This window comes from Gymnoscopelus microlampas (assembly GCF_963454915.1).
Source record: "Gymnoscopelus microlampas genome assembly, chromosome: 13".
NCBI classification, from domain to species: Eukaryota; Metazoa; Chordata; class Actinopteri; order Myctophiformes; family Myctophidae; genus Gymnoscopelus; species Gymnoscopelus microlampas.
The window spans coordinates 28,349,293-28,364,220 of NC_139950.1; the positions used below are offsets into that span (position 1 = coordinate 28,349,293).

Genomic DNA, 14,928 nt, shown 5'->3' on the forward strand with positions numbered 1-14,928 from the left:
AACATCTCGCGTGGTTTGCGCTGTGCAAGTATCCCATCACCCGGAGGGATGGTCAATCTGTGATTGGCTGGGTGGTTGTTAGTGGATACAAAAACAAGCGTGTGTAAATATACATTTGTATTTATCTAGCTGTGTCTTAAATTTGTCAAGCACCTTGCAACTGTTCTTTGATAAGTGTTACACATAATAATAATAATAATAATACAAAATATTAATATTTTTTAAATTAACACTAACCTGACATAGGGAACCTGATAGCCCTGAAACATGATATCATGACAGTCATGGATGAACTTCAACTTGATGTTTGCACTTTTTTCATTTACGGTCCGTACATCTACATAAACGTTCAAATTTCAAATATAAAGTGCTGACCCTATGGCCACGGATGTTACAATTCTGTTCGGGTCCTCAAAAGTACCCGTATCTTCCGTATTGTTAAATACAAAAACATTTTAATTCGATTGGTGGCCATTTTCTTATAGGGCTATAATGTATCATATTGCAATACATATCCCAACCGATAGGGTCGTGTAGTTGAAACTAAAAGCGGATGGTGAACATTTTTTTAAATGGCCACCAATTGGATTAAAAGGTTTTTTATTAAACAATACGGCAGATACGGGTACTACTGAGGACCCGTACATCATCTTAACATCCGTGGAAATGGGGTAATGACTTTATATTTGAAATCTGAACGTTTATGTAGATGTACAGGCTGTAAATGAAGAAAGTGCAAACACCAGGTTGAAGTTCATCCATGACGGTCGTGACAGACGACCGTCGCGTGATCCATGGCTAGGAACCTGACGACCAACTAGCCAGTCACAGTGCGACTCCCTCCGGGCAATGGGTCTCTACGCTACCACTGGGTCAACCCCCCACCCCCCTCCCCGTCCTACTCCTCCTCTCACTCGCAGTGTGTCTGCCTGCTGAAGCCCAGCTCAACCCTCTCTCTCCCCCTGTACTGCCTTCTCTACCAGATCTCCTCCACAACCCTGAGCGAGGCGGCCGCTAAAAAGCGAGAGGCGATCGGATCCCCCCACCACCACCTCCTCCTCCTCCTCCTCCTCCTCTCTCAACAACATGGCTACAATCGTAATCTCCACCAGATTTACGGAAGAATATCAGCTGTACGAGGAACTGGGAAAGTAAGCGACAACCATCATGGGCAGATCATTCTGCTCTGGTGCATGTTTTCTCTATTTTCCTGCTGCTGCGGCGGCTCGGTGGTGGTGGTGTTGGTTCTTTCTCGGCTTATTTGTAAACGTCCACTTCAGTGTTGTTGACAAGGCTGTCAAAACCAGGGGAAGCAAAAGGAAAGGCACCGCGTTAAAGGAGTAGTTCACCCACAAAATGGCTTATTTTCTATCAATTACACACCCCGTGAAGCATTGAATTTGTTTGTAGTTTTTGTTTTTTTGTCGCATTCCTGAGGCAATAATTTTACACCAAATTATTGACTTAGGAATGTCACAAAAAAAAAAGAAAAATCTCCATGAATTCAATGCTTCATGTGGTGACTGTAATTGATAGTAAATAAGTATTTTTGTGGGTGAACTTCTGCTTTAAGTTCCAGAGAGAGAGAGGGAGCTGCATGGGTTGCCAATATGACTACAAGCTTACAGTATTAATTCATCTGGAGTCATGATGCATGTGAACGTGTATCAAACCATCGTGATTCTTTTGTGTCTTAAGAGTCAAACGACATCCTCTCATGTACGTAATATATTAGCTAGTCATTTGTTCATTTATTTCAAGTCAACGCGCCTCGAACACTGCTGAGCCATTTATTTTTATTTGTTTAGTTTCAAATCAATCGTTGTAATGTATTTATCAGCAGACTGGATGCTTATTCCTACATACATGACAAGCAAGAAAAGGCTGAGTTGCTATGGCTGTGGCCGCAATTGTAGGCTGTGTTGCTGTTTGATAGAAAAATCCATCTGGCTACTATTTTGGTATTTTTTTTTTGCATTTGAAACATGAAGCAACAGCTTTACAACAATGGCTTGATAGCTACTCTGTAATCATGTCTAATAGCTACTAACTGAACCACAGACTGTGGTTATGTTAGTACTCTACTTACTATCAGCTTACAGCAGAGCTGAAAGGTGGTCGTGGTTGTACAAAATGTTTCCTGCTTTAAATAAACCCCCAAATTAGTCGGTAACCTTTTTATTTTATTTATCAGTCTTGGTCCACATTTCAGTGGTTCTTTCATGCTCCCACAGCTCACGTTTCTTCCTGTAAGCAACAAGCTCCAGCCCCCCATCTCTGACACACACACACACACACACACACACACACACACACACACACACACACACACACACACACACACACACACACACACACTATAGCCGCACCAGGAAGAGACAGACCAAAGCGCGCTCTCACATCAAGTACTCGCACAATATCCCACTGTATATTAAATATACATGACACTTGACATTCCAGGGGGGCAGGCCTATATGAATAGCCTTCCTACCTACACAGTGCTTTTATGACCCCATGTGTCAAGTTCATCGCATCACCATGCACTTTCCTGCTGTGCCCCTGGCTGACAGCCTGCTGAGTTTGATGTGGATGTCTGTTAGGTTTGCTGCAAGTATTGAGTTGTATATGGGTGGAGTGGAGTCATTAAAGGGTTGTTAATTTTTTTCTTTCCAGGGGTGCCTTTTCGGTTGTCCGGCGATGCGTCAAGAAGTCCACTGGCCAGGAGTATGCTGCTAAAATTATTAACACAAAAAAGCTCTCCGCCAGAGGTAAGTCCAGAGAATATTAATTTGAGTGCTATGACTGTTGGACAACAGATCTCTTCGTCTCTCTCTTTCTCATTCTCCCCACCTATCTAAATGATCTATCTCTGTCTTTGAATTATATAAACCTGTAAGTTCATAAGAGTAGTCTGGGCACTGCCTTGACTGTTCTGGGCTACACAATATTCTGGTTGAAGTGAGGCTGGTGTTGCCTTAACAGCTCTCTCTGTCTGTCTGTCTGTCTGTCTGTCTGTCTGTTAAAGTCACTAAATAGCTGGAGGCTAGTTTGGCAGAGACTAGCCTCTGTAATTTAAGGTAGGGAGACATACTGTAGTGTACAGTAAGGTCCATTAAGCCATAGCCATGGTTTGCTATAGCTACGCTTGTCCTCACCAGAATGATAGTAACTGTGTGCATCAGCATCAGAATAAACTTAATTGTCACATGACAGGTTTACAGGTGTAAAACAGTGGGGGAAATATCTTTTTCCGTGGTGTGCGCACAATTAATATTTCCATCCCCTGTGTGTGTTATTGGGCACAATAAAATCCTCATTGGTAATTTAACTCTGAGAGTGTAAAACAGGCACATTTCTACAATCCGATAACACTGTGTGCATTCAAGCCACGTTATCTATCTGCCTTATAACCACCTGTGTACTGATTGTCATGGTAGTTTTGAATGCGAGTGTTATCCATTCATTCCCATAACTTCACACAACTGTATGTATAGATTAACACTCACCACCTGCCATTTCATCGTAAGCCCTGCCCTATGTATACTTCATGTAGGACAAATAGCCGACAAATAGCCGATCTACGAGCTCACAAAATTTGTGACAACTTTTATCTATAACGACATGTTGCTCCTCTGTGGTTTTCTGTGTGTTTACGTGTTTGTGTGAGAGAGTGTCAGACAGGCCAGCAAAGAGTGAGTGATGATGTGAACTGCAGAACAGGACCAGTGCTGGACTGATTTGGCTGTTCCTCTCCCAAGGAGAGGACAGCTGAATTACAACAGTACTCTCTGTCTATCTCTCTCTCTCTTTCTGTCTTGTGTCTTTCTTGGGCCCCTGCCTCCCCTTTTGTAAACAAAGGATTGATTTTAGGAGAGATACTTAAAAAAGCCCTTGCCACAAGGCGATTAGATCTTCTCTCTCTGTGTGTGTGTGTGTGTGTGTGTGTGTGTGTGTGTGTGTGTGTGTGTGTGTGTGTGTGTGTGTGTGTGTGTGTGTGTGTGTGTGTGTGTGTGTGTGTGTGTGTGTGTGTGTGTGTGTGTGTGTGTGTGTGTGTGTGTGTGTGTGTGTGTGTGTGACCCAGCAACAGCGGGGGGTGAAACACTTGATCCCATAGGCTGGCTGACAGTGACATGTCACGATCATCTACGATCTGGCACGCGCGCATATTCACTTAAAACACAATTACACTTGCAAACATCACTCACCAACTCTCATACAGAGTCTCACGCACGCACGAGAATGTCCCCACAGGGATTAATAAAGGTCATTTTTACATACTCTTTTTCAATGCCCAGTGGCCTTTAGTAAAGCTGAAATGTCTTGGCCTTGACAATGTGTTCTATATACAAACACAGCAGCAAGCCAGTTATCCCTGCTTCAGCCCCATCACCATGGATGGACAGTTAGCTAGACAGCTAGTAGCTAGACAGCTAAGCAGCTAGACAGGTGAAAATGCCTGGATCACTTAATGTCCAAGGTGACCAATACACAGCAGTCACCAAAAATATGCTCCCATTTACACCAATGGCCATGGGTTGCTTTGCATGCACACACCCACACACGTAGCATACACGTACACACACGGCAACTGCCCAGCACTTCTGTGGTCTTCAACTGTTGGCAATTAAGCATCTCTGGTGTTGCAGTAGCGTGGTGCACTTTCTTGCAAAACTTTCAAAGTTGTTGAGGGGAGAATGAAAGCCTTGATCCTAAGTGTTGATGTGTGCAAAATGGAGAGGCTTTGACTTTTTGTTTGTTTGGGATTAAGCCCTATTCTCTCATGGCTCAAGGAGGGCACGGCGGCAGCCGCAGAGGTCAATGATTGTCTGTATTTTGCACATATGCAGGCACAAGCAGGCACACTTGGTTGCTCACTCCCACCTTCAGACAGTACTGTGTACACATACAGACATGCACCCACACATACATTGGTATTACTAGACTGGTGCACTAGCCTACTCTGGAATGATGCAAGTCGGGAACGATGGATGTTGGGAATGCATTCCCCACTTGGTTATGCAATATCCACTGTACCCGTTCTACCCATTGTCAGAGTACATGTTGTACCATATGTCTGCATGTGTTCCTTTTATGCCCATATATGGAGATTCTCTGTATCTGTTTGTCCATGTCCCTTTTATGCCTGTATATGGAGATCCCTGATGTCATCGTCAGTTTATTGGTTGGATCGGCGGTTCAATGTTAAAGCATCAACCTGTGTAAACTATTAATGAGGCATCACCATTTTCGGGACGCATTTTCGGATAGTTTATTCATCACAGTCCGGTGTGCAAGGACCTTTTAGGGTGAGGTGAAGCTTACAGAAAGGCAGCACTTCGGGCTAACATCTGTATGCACATTGGACGGCTAATTAAACATGTGGTTGCATTGGCTGTTTAATTCCCATAACCCAGAGGGATGGTTGTGTTGTAACTAACTGGCTAGTAGTTGGTTGTCAACAGCCGCTGGTATATGTTGCAAGCAGTGAAATTGTTTGCTGGCCTTGCAAGCTCATACAAAAAGCTGACAACCATAAACATTCAGAATTGAGAAGTACAGGCAGAAGAAAGCAGGGTTTCTGCAGATAGACACTTGACACCGACTTCCAATGTTAACGACTGCCTAGTAATGATTGAGTAGCATAATATTAGGAAAACTTTATGCAATTTCAAGGGGGAGAATGAATGTTAACATATATGATCTGTGGGTGTATTGAATGAATATTGCTACATTCAGATTGCACAAAATATTTCTTTGCTATTAATATTACTGTATATCATATACAGTAGCAGCGGCAGCATAATAATATGATATAGCTAATGTAGACGCGGGGAAACAAAAGATCTCTGCTCACCAAAACATCACACGATGGAAACAAAAGGTATCCATAAGTTGACTCGCTGCTGCCAAATCACCTTATCCTAATGTCTCCTCAAGAGACGTGATATGTTTCTCTCTGCACCTCACACGGAAAGGTCCGACATTATATTCCAAGCAATAGCCTGTGAATGACTCGTAATAAAATCATATTTGAAACAGAATTAACAACCGCACTTAAAATCATTTCAGAATTGGTTGCGGTATAGATGGATTAATGAAACTGAATGATGAGGTGTGGTTAGGAGCGAATGCAGAACGCAGCACCACATTCACATTTTAAATCATTGTTTTTCAATACATTTTTGTGTCTAGCACAGGCGACGGAAGATAGGGCTTTTTGTCTTGTTGTTTCTGGATTCCATGGTTGAACTATGAGAATGATGGAACATTTCACAATAATATCTCTGAAGTTCACAAGCCATACATTTGTTTTGTGACGAGAGGTTATTGTTTCAACCTTTCCTCACACCTGGAGATTGATTGGATTTGCTGGCCTGCTGACCTCTCCAGTGCTGTGCTCGGTAGTCCTCGTTCTTTGTTGACCTTATGTGGTTGCTGCACCATCACCTCCATCCTGCTGGCAGGGTTAGGGAAGATGGACACTTTGCACCTCCACTATGACAGGTAATAAAGAAAAAGCAAGAAAGAGAACCATAGAGTTTTTCCCTTTGCCAGTCAGTTCCTGGCGATTTGAAAGTTATGTAATCGGGTATTTCCGGTCTACATTCAACTTCATCGGGTGCTAACCAGTACTGGGCAGCACTGCTGGGCCTAACGCGTTACTTTGAAACTTGCTATTGTAACTACTTTTTGTGGTAACCAGCAGTGTAAATAGTTACTCTTTACAATTCAGTACCGTCATAATCTCTCAAGACAGATCCGTCGTAATCTCTCAAGACAGATCCGTCGTAATCTCTCAAGACAGAATCTCTCAAGACAGCGGAAGTACTTTTTCCACCACTGCTTAAAGCTATCCATCACTTTTAATAACTACACAAATCAATTAATATTATGCAGAAACAAGGTGGGATTCGTGTTATTAAGCTATTCCTAATTCTACCTGTAAGCAAGCACTTTTGCAGTATAAGTTGTTTACGATATTCCATGCTATTTTTATCTTGTGTATTGTGTCGGGTCATGAAGCAAGCGTATTGTTACACTGTTACGTGTGTGTGTGTGTGTGTGTGTGTGTGTGTGTGTGTGTGTGTGTGTGTGTGTGTGTGTGTGTGTGTGTGTGTGTGTGTGTGTGTCCTGCTGAATAATTGACACTAGACACAAGGCCACTCCGCTCTGGCTGCAAATGGAAAAGAGCTGACGAGCACATCTCTCTCTGTTCTCCATCTCTCCACATCTTCCTTATCCCATTAAGATCGGGAAAGCGAACATTTTTAACTCAAATCTTTGCTTCTGGGGATTCTACAAATGCCTTCTAAATCAGTTTTTTGAAAAAACATACATTGCTATATTATCAGTGGTTCACAAACTTTTTCTATGTCAAGGACCTCTGTCAAGGACCCCCACCGCCCATCTCAAAATATTTCGTTCCAGGAACCCCCCCAGCAAGATTTCTGAATTTCTCTTAAAAATATATAAATTCTAACTAAAGATTTGCACAATTGATTTTTTTTTCATAAAAATAGCAGATCTACAAGCTCATAGCGCGGCAGTGCTATGAGCTTGTAGATCTGCTATTTTTGAATAACCAAAGTATAAAATAATGGTTAAAGTGGTTACAGTAGATGCTTTCCCGGTTTTAATGGGTTATTCTCTCTCCGCCTTGTATCAGCCGCTCCTCCATCACCCGCCTTTACCCCCTCTTCTCCATCTTGTACCCATCTCTCTCTCGCTTCCCCCCTTCCCAATCTCACATCTACATTAGATCTAGCCATCCCCTCCATGGCCGTCTTTGTCTCTCTCTCACTCAACGTATCGCCTCCTCTTCCTCCTCCTTGAACGCCTGCCGCTTGTGTGTTTGTTATCGGGGCTTTGGAGGGCTTCCTGTAACTGGCTGGAGGCCGGTTGGTAGAGGCCTGATAAACGTAGCAACGCTGCTGTGGTGAATGTTTAATGGGACCAACCGTGAATATTTGATGAGAGAGAAAGAGAGCGAGAGAGACGGAGAGATGTAGTGAGGAAGTGATGGAGGGTGTTGGGGCAGAGAGGCAGAAAGAGAGAGGGAGGGAGAGATCAAGATATTAGGATAGTGTTATATGGCAGAAATGGAAATGGAAACATGTATGATGGAGATACTCCCCCACACAGCGTGCATCACCTTCCTCTTACTCTCAGGCTTGCTAGTATTGGCCATCTACTCTGTGTGTATGTGTGTGCACGCGCTCATGGCATGTATTTTCAAGACCCTCCCCATGGGGTGTAAAAACGGACCAAAATGGATGCTTACTCCGAATTAAAATACCACTGAGGATTTTACTGTGTTCTTGTTTCTTCATTCTTTCTTTACATCTGCCCATCACTCATCCCCATCTCTTCTAGACATACAGTATGGCATTCTGTGTGAGCGAGCTTGAACGCTGATCTTCCATAGAACATAATTAACAACCTATACGAACAAGTCTTGGGTTGCATCATTCTATGGCCAATATATTTTGAGTTGGCACATAAGTGAATGTGTAGCCTCAAGCAATTGGAAAGCCATTGTTACTGGCCAATTATTTATTATGTTCTGTTGTTACATCATCATTCAAGTAATTACTAAGATAAGCAAATCAAGAATCAACCGTACTGTTCTGTCATGGTTACTAAACATGTTAGCTTGCTGACTTGTTCAGCCAGTCAGTCAGTCATTAGCTTATTTTTTTTACAGTTAAACCTGTATCACCTGTAAATGAAAAATAATTTCACCCACATTTTGACACCTGTAAACCTGTGATGTGACAATAGTGTCTGTCTGTCTGTTTGTCTGTCGTATTCGTTGGGCACTATCAACAAACTGGAATCGCTTTACCCTATATTTTGTTATGAAACATTTTTATTGGATCATGGGACACATATTTGTTTTGTGTGAACATCCTTTTTTAGTGGGAAAAAAGCTTATGAAAATAATCTAATATCCAAGCATTCTCATAGTTCAATTAGTTATGTGTTGTAAATGCACTATAAATGAATAACTTGGTTTGTTTTAAGATCGCACAGATAGGATATTAATGCAAAAAACAAACAAATAAATCAGACGATTTATCTTTGTAGCGACGACAAGTGGTGTGAATGGGATCTAAAACCTCTACCCGCAGACCCACAGGGGCTCCACAGGGATGTGTTCTGAGCCCCCTTCTCTACTCCCTGTACACCTAGGACACAGGCTCCAACCTAGAGATCAAGATCACTGACAAAATAGTGATATGGCTGATCACGGATGATGATGAGACACAGGAAAGAGGCGGAAAACCTGACACAATGTACCAGGAGAACAACCTGGCTCAACGTTGAGAAATTACAATTTAGGCATTAATCCAGACATCCAGAGTCTGGATTACTATGGTCGTTTGAATGTGCAAGTTTTTTGAAAAACAAGCAGAAAGCAGAGAAAAATTACTTTTATAAATCCTTTAACATTAAAGGTGCCTAGCTGTTTTGTTGTTGTGATCACGTGATTTCTGGGTGTACTCTTCTTTGTGCTTGGATCATTCACAGGGACCCCCCCCACCACCACCAAAAAAAACAAAGAGTTGTCATTGTCGTCCTTGGCAGTGAATGAGTTAACGTCCATAGTATATCACGTACAGTATACATCTGCTATTATGCTCACGCACCTTTAATCTTACCTCAAGGTACTATCTGTAACTAAATATGTAGATAATTTGTTTGTTTCTTTGATTAATCTCTCTTCCTCCATGCCCCCCCTTCTTCTTCCCTTTCTTTTTTCTATGGAAATAACAAAACGATAGAACTTGCACTTCCACTTTTTTGCTTCTGTAAACCTGTGATGTGACATTAAAGCTGATTCTGATTCCTGAGAAATGTTGCGTTTAGTGTGAGAGGTTAAAGGGGTCACTTTAAAACACTTCTGGGGTCATTTTAACATCTACTCTGGCTTTTGTGTGCACCCTAGACAGTTTTTAAGTTGCTTCATTCAATATTTAACTGAACTAAAAAAAATCCATTTTAACCACTTAAACCCTCTAGACTTGGTAAACTGGACCTGAGTTGGCTCTCGACTTGGACCGCTTTTTCCCTTCTACACAAAATCTCTTCACCAAAAATAGCTGATCTACAAGCTAACAATGCATCATGAGGCATTGAAAGTAAAAAAAAAAAAAGCCAAGAAAAAAAAGCAAAAACAAAGTGTAGAAATACAATGTTTATAAGTCTGCATTTAAAAAAGTCACATTTAAACGAAGTTAATGATGAAGCAAATCTGACCACCTGGACAAGGTCGTCGTTCAAAGTTGATGAGCTCTGATGGCAAATGTCCGGTCACCCTTTGATCTTAATCTAGTGTTCAGAATAACCTGAAGATTTCCTCCCCAGGGTCTCAGGGAGTTGGGGTCAAAGTTGATCTTTTATGTCCAAATGGTCTCTGTTATGTTGTGTTCTACTTTACATTCTGTCGTTGTTCCGGCGTGCCTCCTACTCCTCCGTGCTCCATGGAAACTAGCTTGTTTGTTTCAGAGGGAAGGCTGGAACGCCAACGCTACACTGGATTATTATTACATTCTAGGGAATCTCTAGAATGTAAGCAGTGGTTCTCAAAGTGTGGTCCGGGTCCTTGAGGGGATTCCAGGGGGTACCCAGCAAAATTAGTTAATATAGCAGCATCACAATGAGTTTAACCACTTCAACCCTATAAAAATATGTAGAGGCGAACCGGTGACTTCTGATTACTACCCACTAAGCTATGGCGCCCTTATGTGTGTGTTGTGTGTGTAGTCTGTGTACTCTACTCAGGCAGAGACGATCATATACTATACTCTGTGTGTGCGTGCTGTACCTGCTTAGTTCTAGTCATGTCAGACTGTGTGAGTCATACTGCAGTGTACAGGCATGTTTACATACTGTATGTGTCCTCATTCTTCTGACAGGATTAAAGCCTAATTTCTTCTTCATCCTTTTGCCGAAACGTAGCAGATTTTCCACACGGCACTTTTTTTTGCTTGAAGATGAGTTATGTTTTGGTGAGTGACAGTGTAGTACAAAGTACATAAATTAGGGTTAGCGTTCCTCCTTTTAAACATTTTACTCTCGAGGATTTGTACTGTGTAGCTTGGCACTTATGGCATTTTCTTTGTCTTTTCTCTTCATTGCTCTTTCTTTCTCTCTCTTTCTCTTGCTGCTTTTTCTTTGTCTTAAGAGTTTACACACTTCTCACAAGAAACACGATGCTGGCAAATGTGTTTTGTGTGTAAAGGAGAGTACTTTTATTTAATTTCATTGAAAGAGGGAACACAGAGGACTGTAAGAGAATGGAACTAGGTGGGGGGGGGGGCGTGCATAATGTCTGTGGGTACGAGTGTACTGTCTCTTCATCTTTCACACTTCCAGTGTGTGAATTCCCTCACCCAAGTTTGCTGTCATCATTCTGCATTTATCCACATGGATGTGTGCGGCCTTGCAAACCAGGTACAATATTTTTTGTGTGTTGCTGGTTTGTTTGGCTCACTTTTTCTGGAAATTCCTCTTCATCATCGATGAAGAAGTTGAGAAGGTTTTGTCTTAGTTCAGGTCCAGGGCTAACGCAGTATCTCAAAATTGCTTTCAAAACTGACTGCATTGGCAGTTGGCACCCAGGCTAGCCTCTTAGTATTGTTCAAATTGTTTGTCTCAAGTCTCTTGATAGGGCTGCATTTGTTTCATCATGTAGTCTTGGGTGCATGCACACATGCATGCTCTGTCACAGAAGGATGGACGGGATGAGACACACACCCTTCGTCAAAGGAGTGGTATCATCTGTCAATATTGGTTGACCTTTTGTTGTCATTGTCATCATTTACAGTAATACTGCTTTGGGATGACAAGGCTGCTATTGTCTCAGCAGAAGGATGTTTGAGTAGACAGACAGACGCGCATGCACGCACGCACGCAAGCACGCCCGTGCACACACACACACACTGTGCATCGTCCACTGTTTGTAGTCGTCTGCAATGCTTAGCCGAGTATTGGCACATGCAATGTTGACAGCTGGAAACTGTCCACACAGGCTTTTGGCAAAGTTAGTCATGTGCAGGGGTGCACATAACTGGTGCGCAGGTGCGCATGCGTCGTCAAAATGCATGCTGCGCCTGCGCGGCACAGCAGACGAAGGGAAGCGCATTTGCGTACCAATAGCTGGGACAGGAATTTACTTCCTGAAGCCACACTCACACAATCACGCTAAAGCAAGCGTCTGCCCCATACACAGCCATTAGGCGGAGGGGACGCATGCTGCACGTGATTGTGGCCTCGAATCCTGACACACAGACAGTCGCGCGACTCGCACGCTGCTGGCTGTGTTACAGGCACTCGTCACCGATGATGAACGCACCGTGATGGTGCAAAATATGCCGTGAGCGTCCCAATCAGGCGGATAAAAGCAGTGCAGCACAGGGCACCAACCTTGGGGGGGGAGGGGGGCACCAAACGGCGTGAAAAAAAAACAAACGGCGGAATTTAGAAGCAGGGCGCTACAACATCGCCGGTGAAGCGCCCTTTTTTCTGGGGGGGGGGATTGAAATCTCGTCTAGCGAGACTTCCGTTTTTTTTGTTCAGTTCAAATTATGTATGTTTTACCTCATGTCGATTTTCCAAAGCATACAGGCTTCTGTTGTGCCCACTCTTCTGGTGGCCCAGTAGTTTAACTTGTCATATTTGCATACAACTAGCCTAAGTAACAACAACCAGAGTTGGGTTTTAAAAACAAAATCAACATGCTTATTTCACATACAGTACCATATTAGCCTCTTGGATCGCTTGGCAAACAAGGAACTGTGTCAGCGCTTCCTGGCTTCTATGCTGCTTCTCACTTTTCTTTTGGGTTTCACCTAATGCATGTTGTTTACAACATGGATTCTACCGAAAATTCGGCGGCAGTCTGTGCCGTTTCTTTGTGTACATAATTTTCTGTCACACTTATTCTAGGCACCCTTGTTTTTTCCAATATTCAGTTCCATTATATGCTTCTGACGTCTCTTTTGTTTTTCCTTTAGACATGACACTTCTGTTCTGAGCGGGTAGTGTCAGTCGCGTTAATCCATGCTGGTTTGTTGTGTTTTGAATGGATTGAGGGTGTGGGGGGCAGCAGAGCCTGTCTTATCTCCGCAACACTGACAGCGCTTCTCTCAAATTTTGACCTGATGGAGATTCAATTTATCCCCTGAGCAAGCAGGCAGGCTGTATTAGCTCAATGGTAAAAGTTACAGCACTTAACGCAAGAAATCGAGTTTAAATCCGGGGTAGAAGAGGAAAGTTACATAGTGCAGCTTTAATATCTTATTGTTATGACATTGTTTGCATAGTATGCCGGCAGCTTGCCACACCAACATTTTGCTGTTTGCACTTGCATGAGTGAGCGACAAACCCTCTTGAATCTATACTCTGAATTGGCAAGATTACACATGCCACAACAGCTGTATTCAATTGAGGTGATTTGTTTTTTGTTTAACTCATAAACTCATGTCACTAAAACATTCATCTTTGCTATAACCTGTTCCTGGTTACTGTAATGATCCAATTTCCCCTCAGGAAGCAATGAAGATGTATTTCTGTCATATCTTAAAGATATCCACACCGATTGGTTATCGGCCACTTCAAATGTCTCCAAAGGGAGCCTTGTGGGCTCTCATTGGATTCTGTGCAAAGCTGCCGACTTGGCGTTCAGCTGCTTACCTGCTATTCATCAGTTATCATTTCCCTCTGTCTATTTACTTACTTGTTGCATTCTAGTCACCTTTTCATCAGTGTGTTTGAGGATGTTTTTGTGTGTTGGGCCTATGTGTTCTATTGGCAGCCAAGGGTGGCTTTTGAATGGTCTACTCCCACTGCTTTTCCTTGAGGGGATAGTTGTTGGATAAAAAATATATCATGCCGTGCAGTCATTGCCCTATATTTATTCATTAATTTCTTTTTAACTTATTTAAACGAGGTGTATGCAATGCCTATCACACAAAATATTAACCTATGAGCTACCTCAGAAAGGCATACCAGCAAAGATGAAAGATGTAAAGGAATTCATGCCATAGGAATCAGCGGTACATTTAGTTTTATCCTCATTGACTAACTGTGCAGTGGGCAGCTTGTCTTGCATATTCAGAGGCTTCCACAAGCATTACGGGTTTTGCATGCACACAAATGACCTGATATGCATTTAAATTATGTCCTTCATGACATACTGTATGGCACTTAGAAGCCTGAGTGATGATAATTCTGCTTTATATATGATCTCATGTTGTATATTTGCTTGGTCTGAGCCGCCCGCACCTAGTGAAATTTAAGGAGATAGACATATGTCTGTGCGAGTGCGCACACACACACACAGGAAGGGATATTAGCGTTATGCTAGCAAGTGAACTAAGGTGACAACATTTTAAGATGTTTTTTCTTCCTTTCTTTCCCACAGAGGGCTGGATTAAACCTCACCTTGAACCCTCTCATAATTCTTTTACCCTGAATAATAGCACTATATACAGTGTGTGTGTCTCTCACACACACAGACACACACACACACACACACACACACACACACACACACACACACACACACACACACACACACACACACACACACATATATATAATGGTACTGTACCAAAATAAGTTTTTCTGTCTGTCTAGCAGTCATACATAATGCAGTATATGCCTGACGCTGTGTTTGTGTGTCTTGAGGAGGGAGAGTGAAAGAACATCCCAGATGATGCAAACCCCCCCCCCCCTTTTTAACATTGGCAGCACTTTATATAACAGCCTGTCACTAACTACTATTCTCGTGTTACTGTGTTATATCTGTATACTAATCTTTATCAGCCCTTCATTTAATTACTTAATTTAATGGATTACACACTAATGATTCTGTGGACTTGCTTGGGCAAAATGTTTATGCTAGAGACGGACTGAGACTGG

General features: G+C 42.5%; 1 protein-coding gene across 32 annotated transcripts in view; it reads left to right on the forward strand.

Moving 5' to 3' along the window:
* The first annotated feature begins 929 nt into the window (after positions 1 to 929).
* The window catches only part of camk2g2 (calcium/calmodulin-dependent protein kinase (CaM kinase) II gamma 2), a 67,371-nt gene continuing 53,372 nt past the window's right edge, over positions 930 to 14,928 (forward strand). For all 32 annotated transcript variants that reach the window (XM_084076653.1, XM_084076681.1, XM_084076665.1 and 29 more), the window contains exons 1-2: positions 930 to 1,151; positions 2,674 to 2,768. In XM_084076653.1, coding sequence (XP_083932779.1) covers positions 1,087 to 1,151; positions 2,674 to 2,768 — 160 coding nt within the window. In that variant the 5' untranslated portion in view covers positions 930 to 1,086. The remainder of the gene's footprint in view (positions 1,152 to 2,673; positions 2,769 to 14,928) is intronic.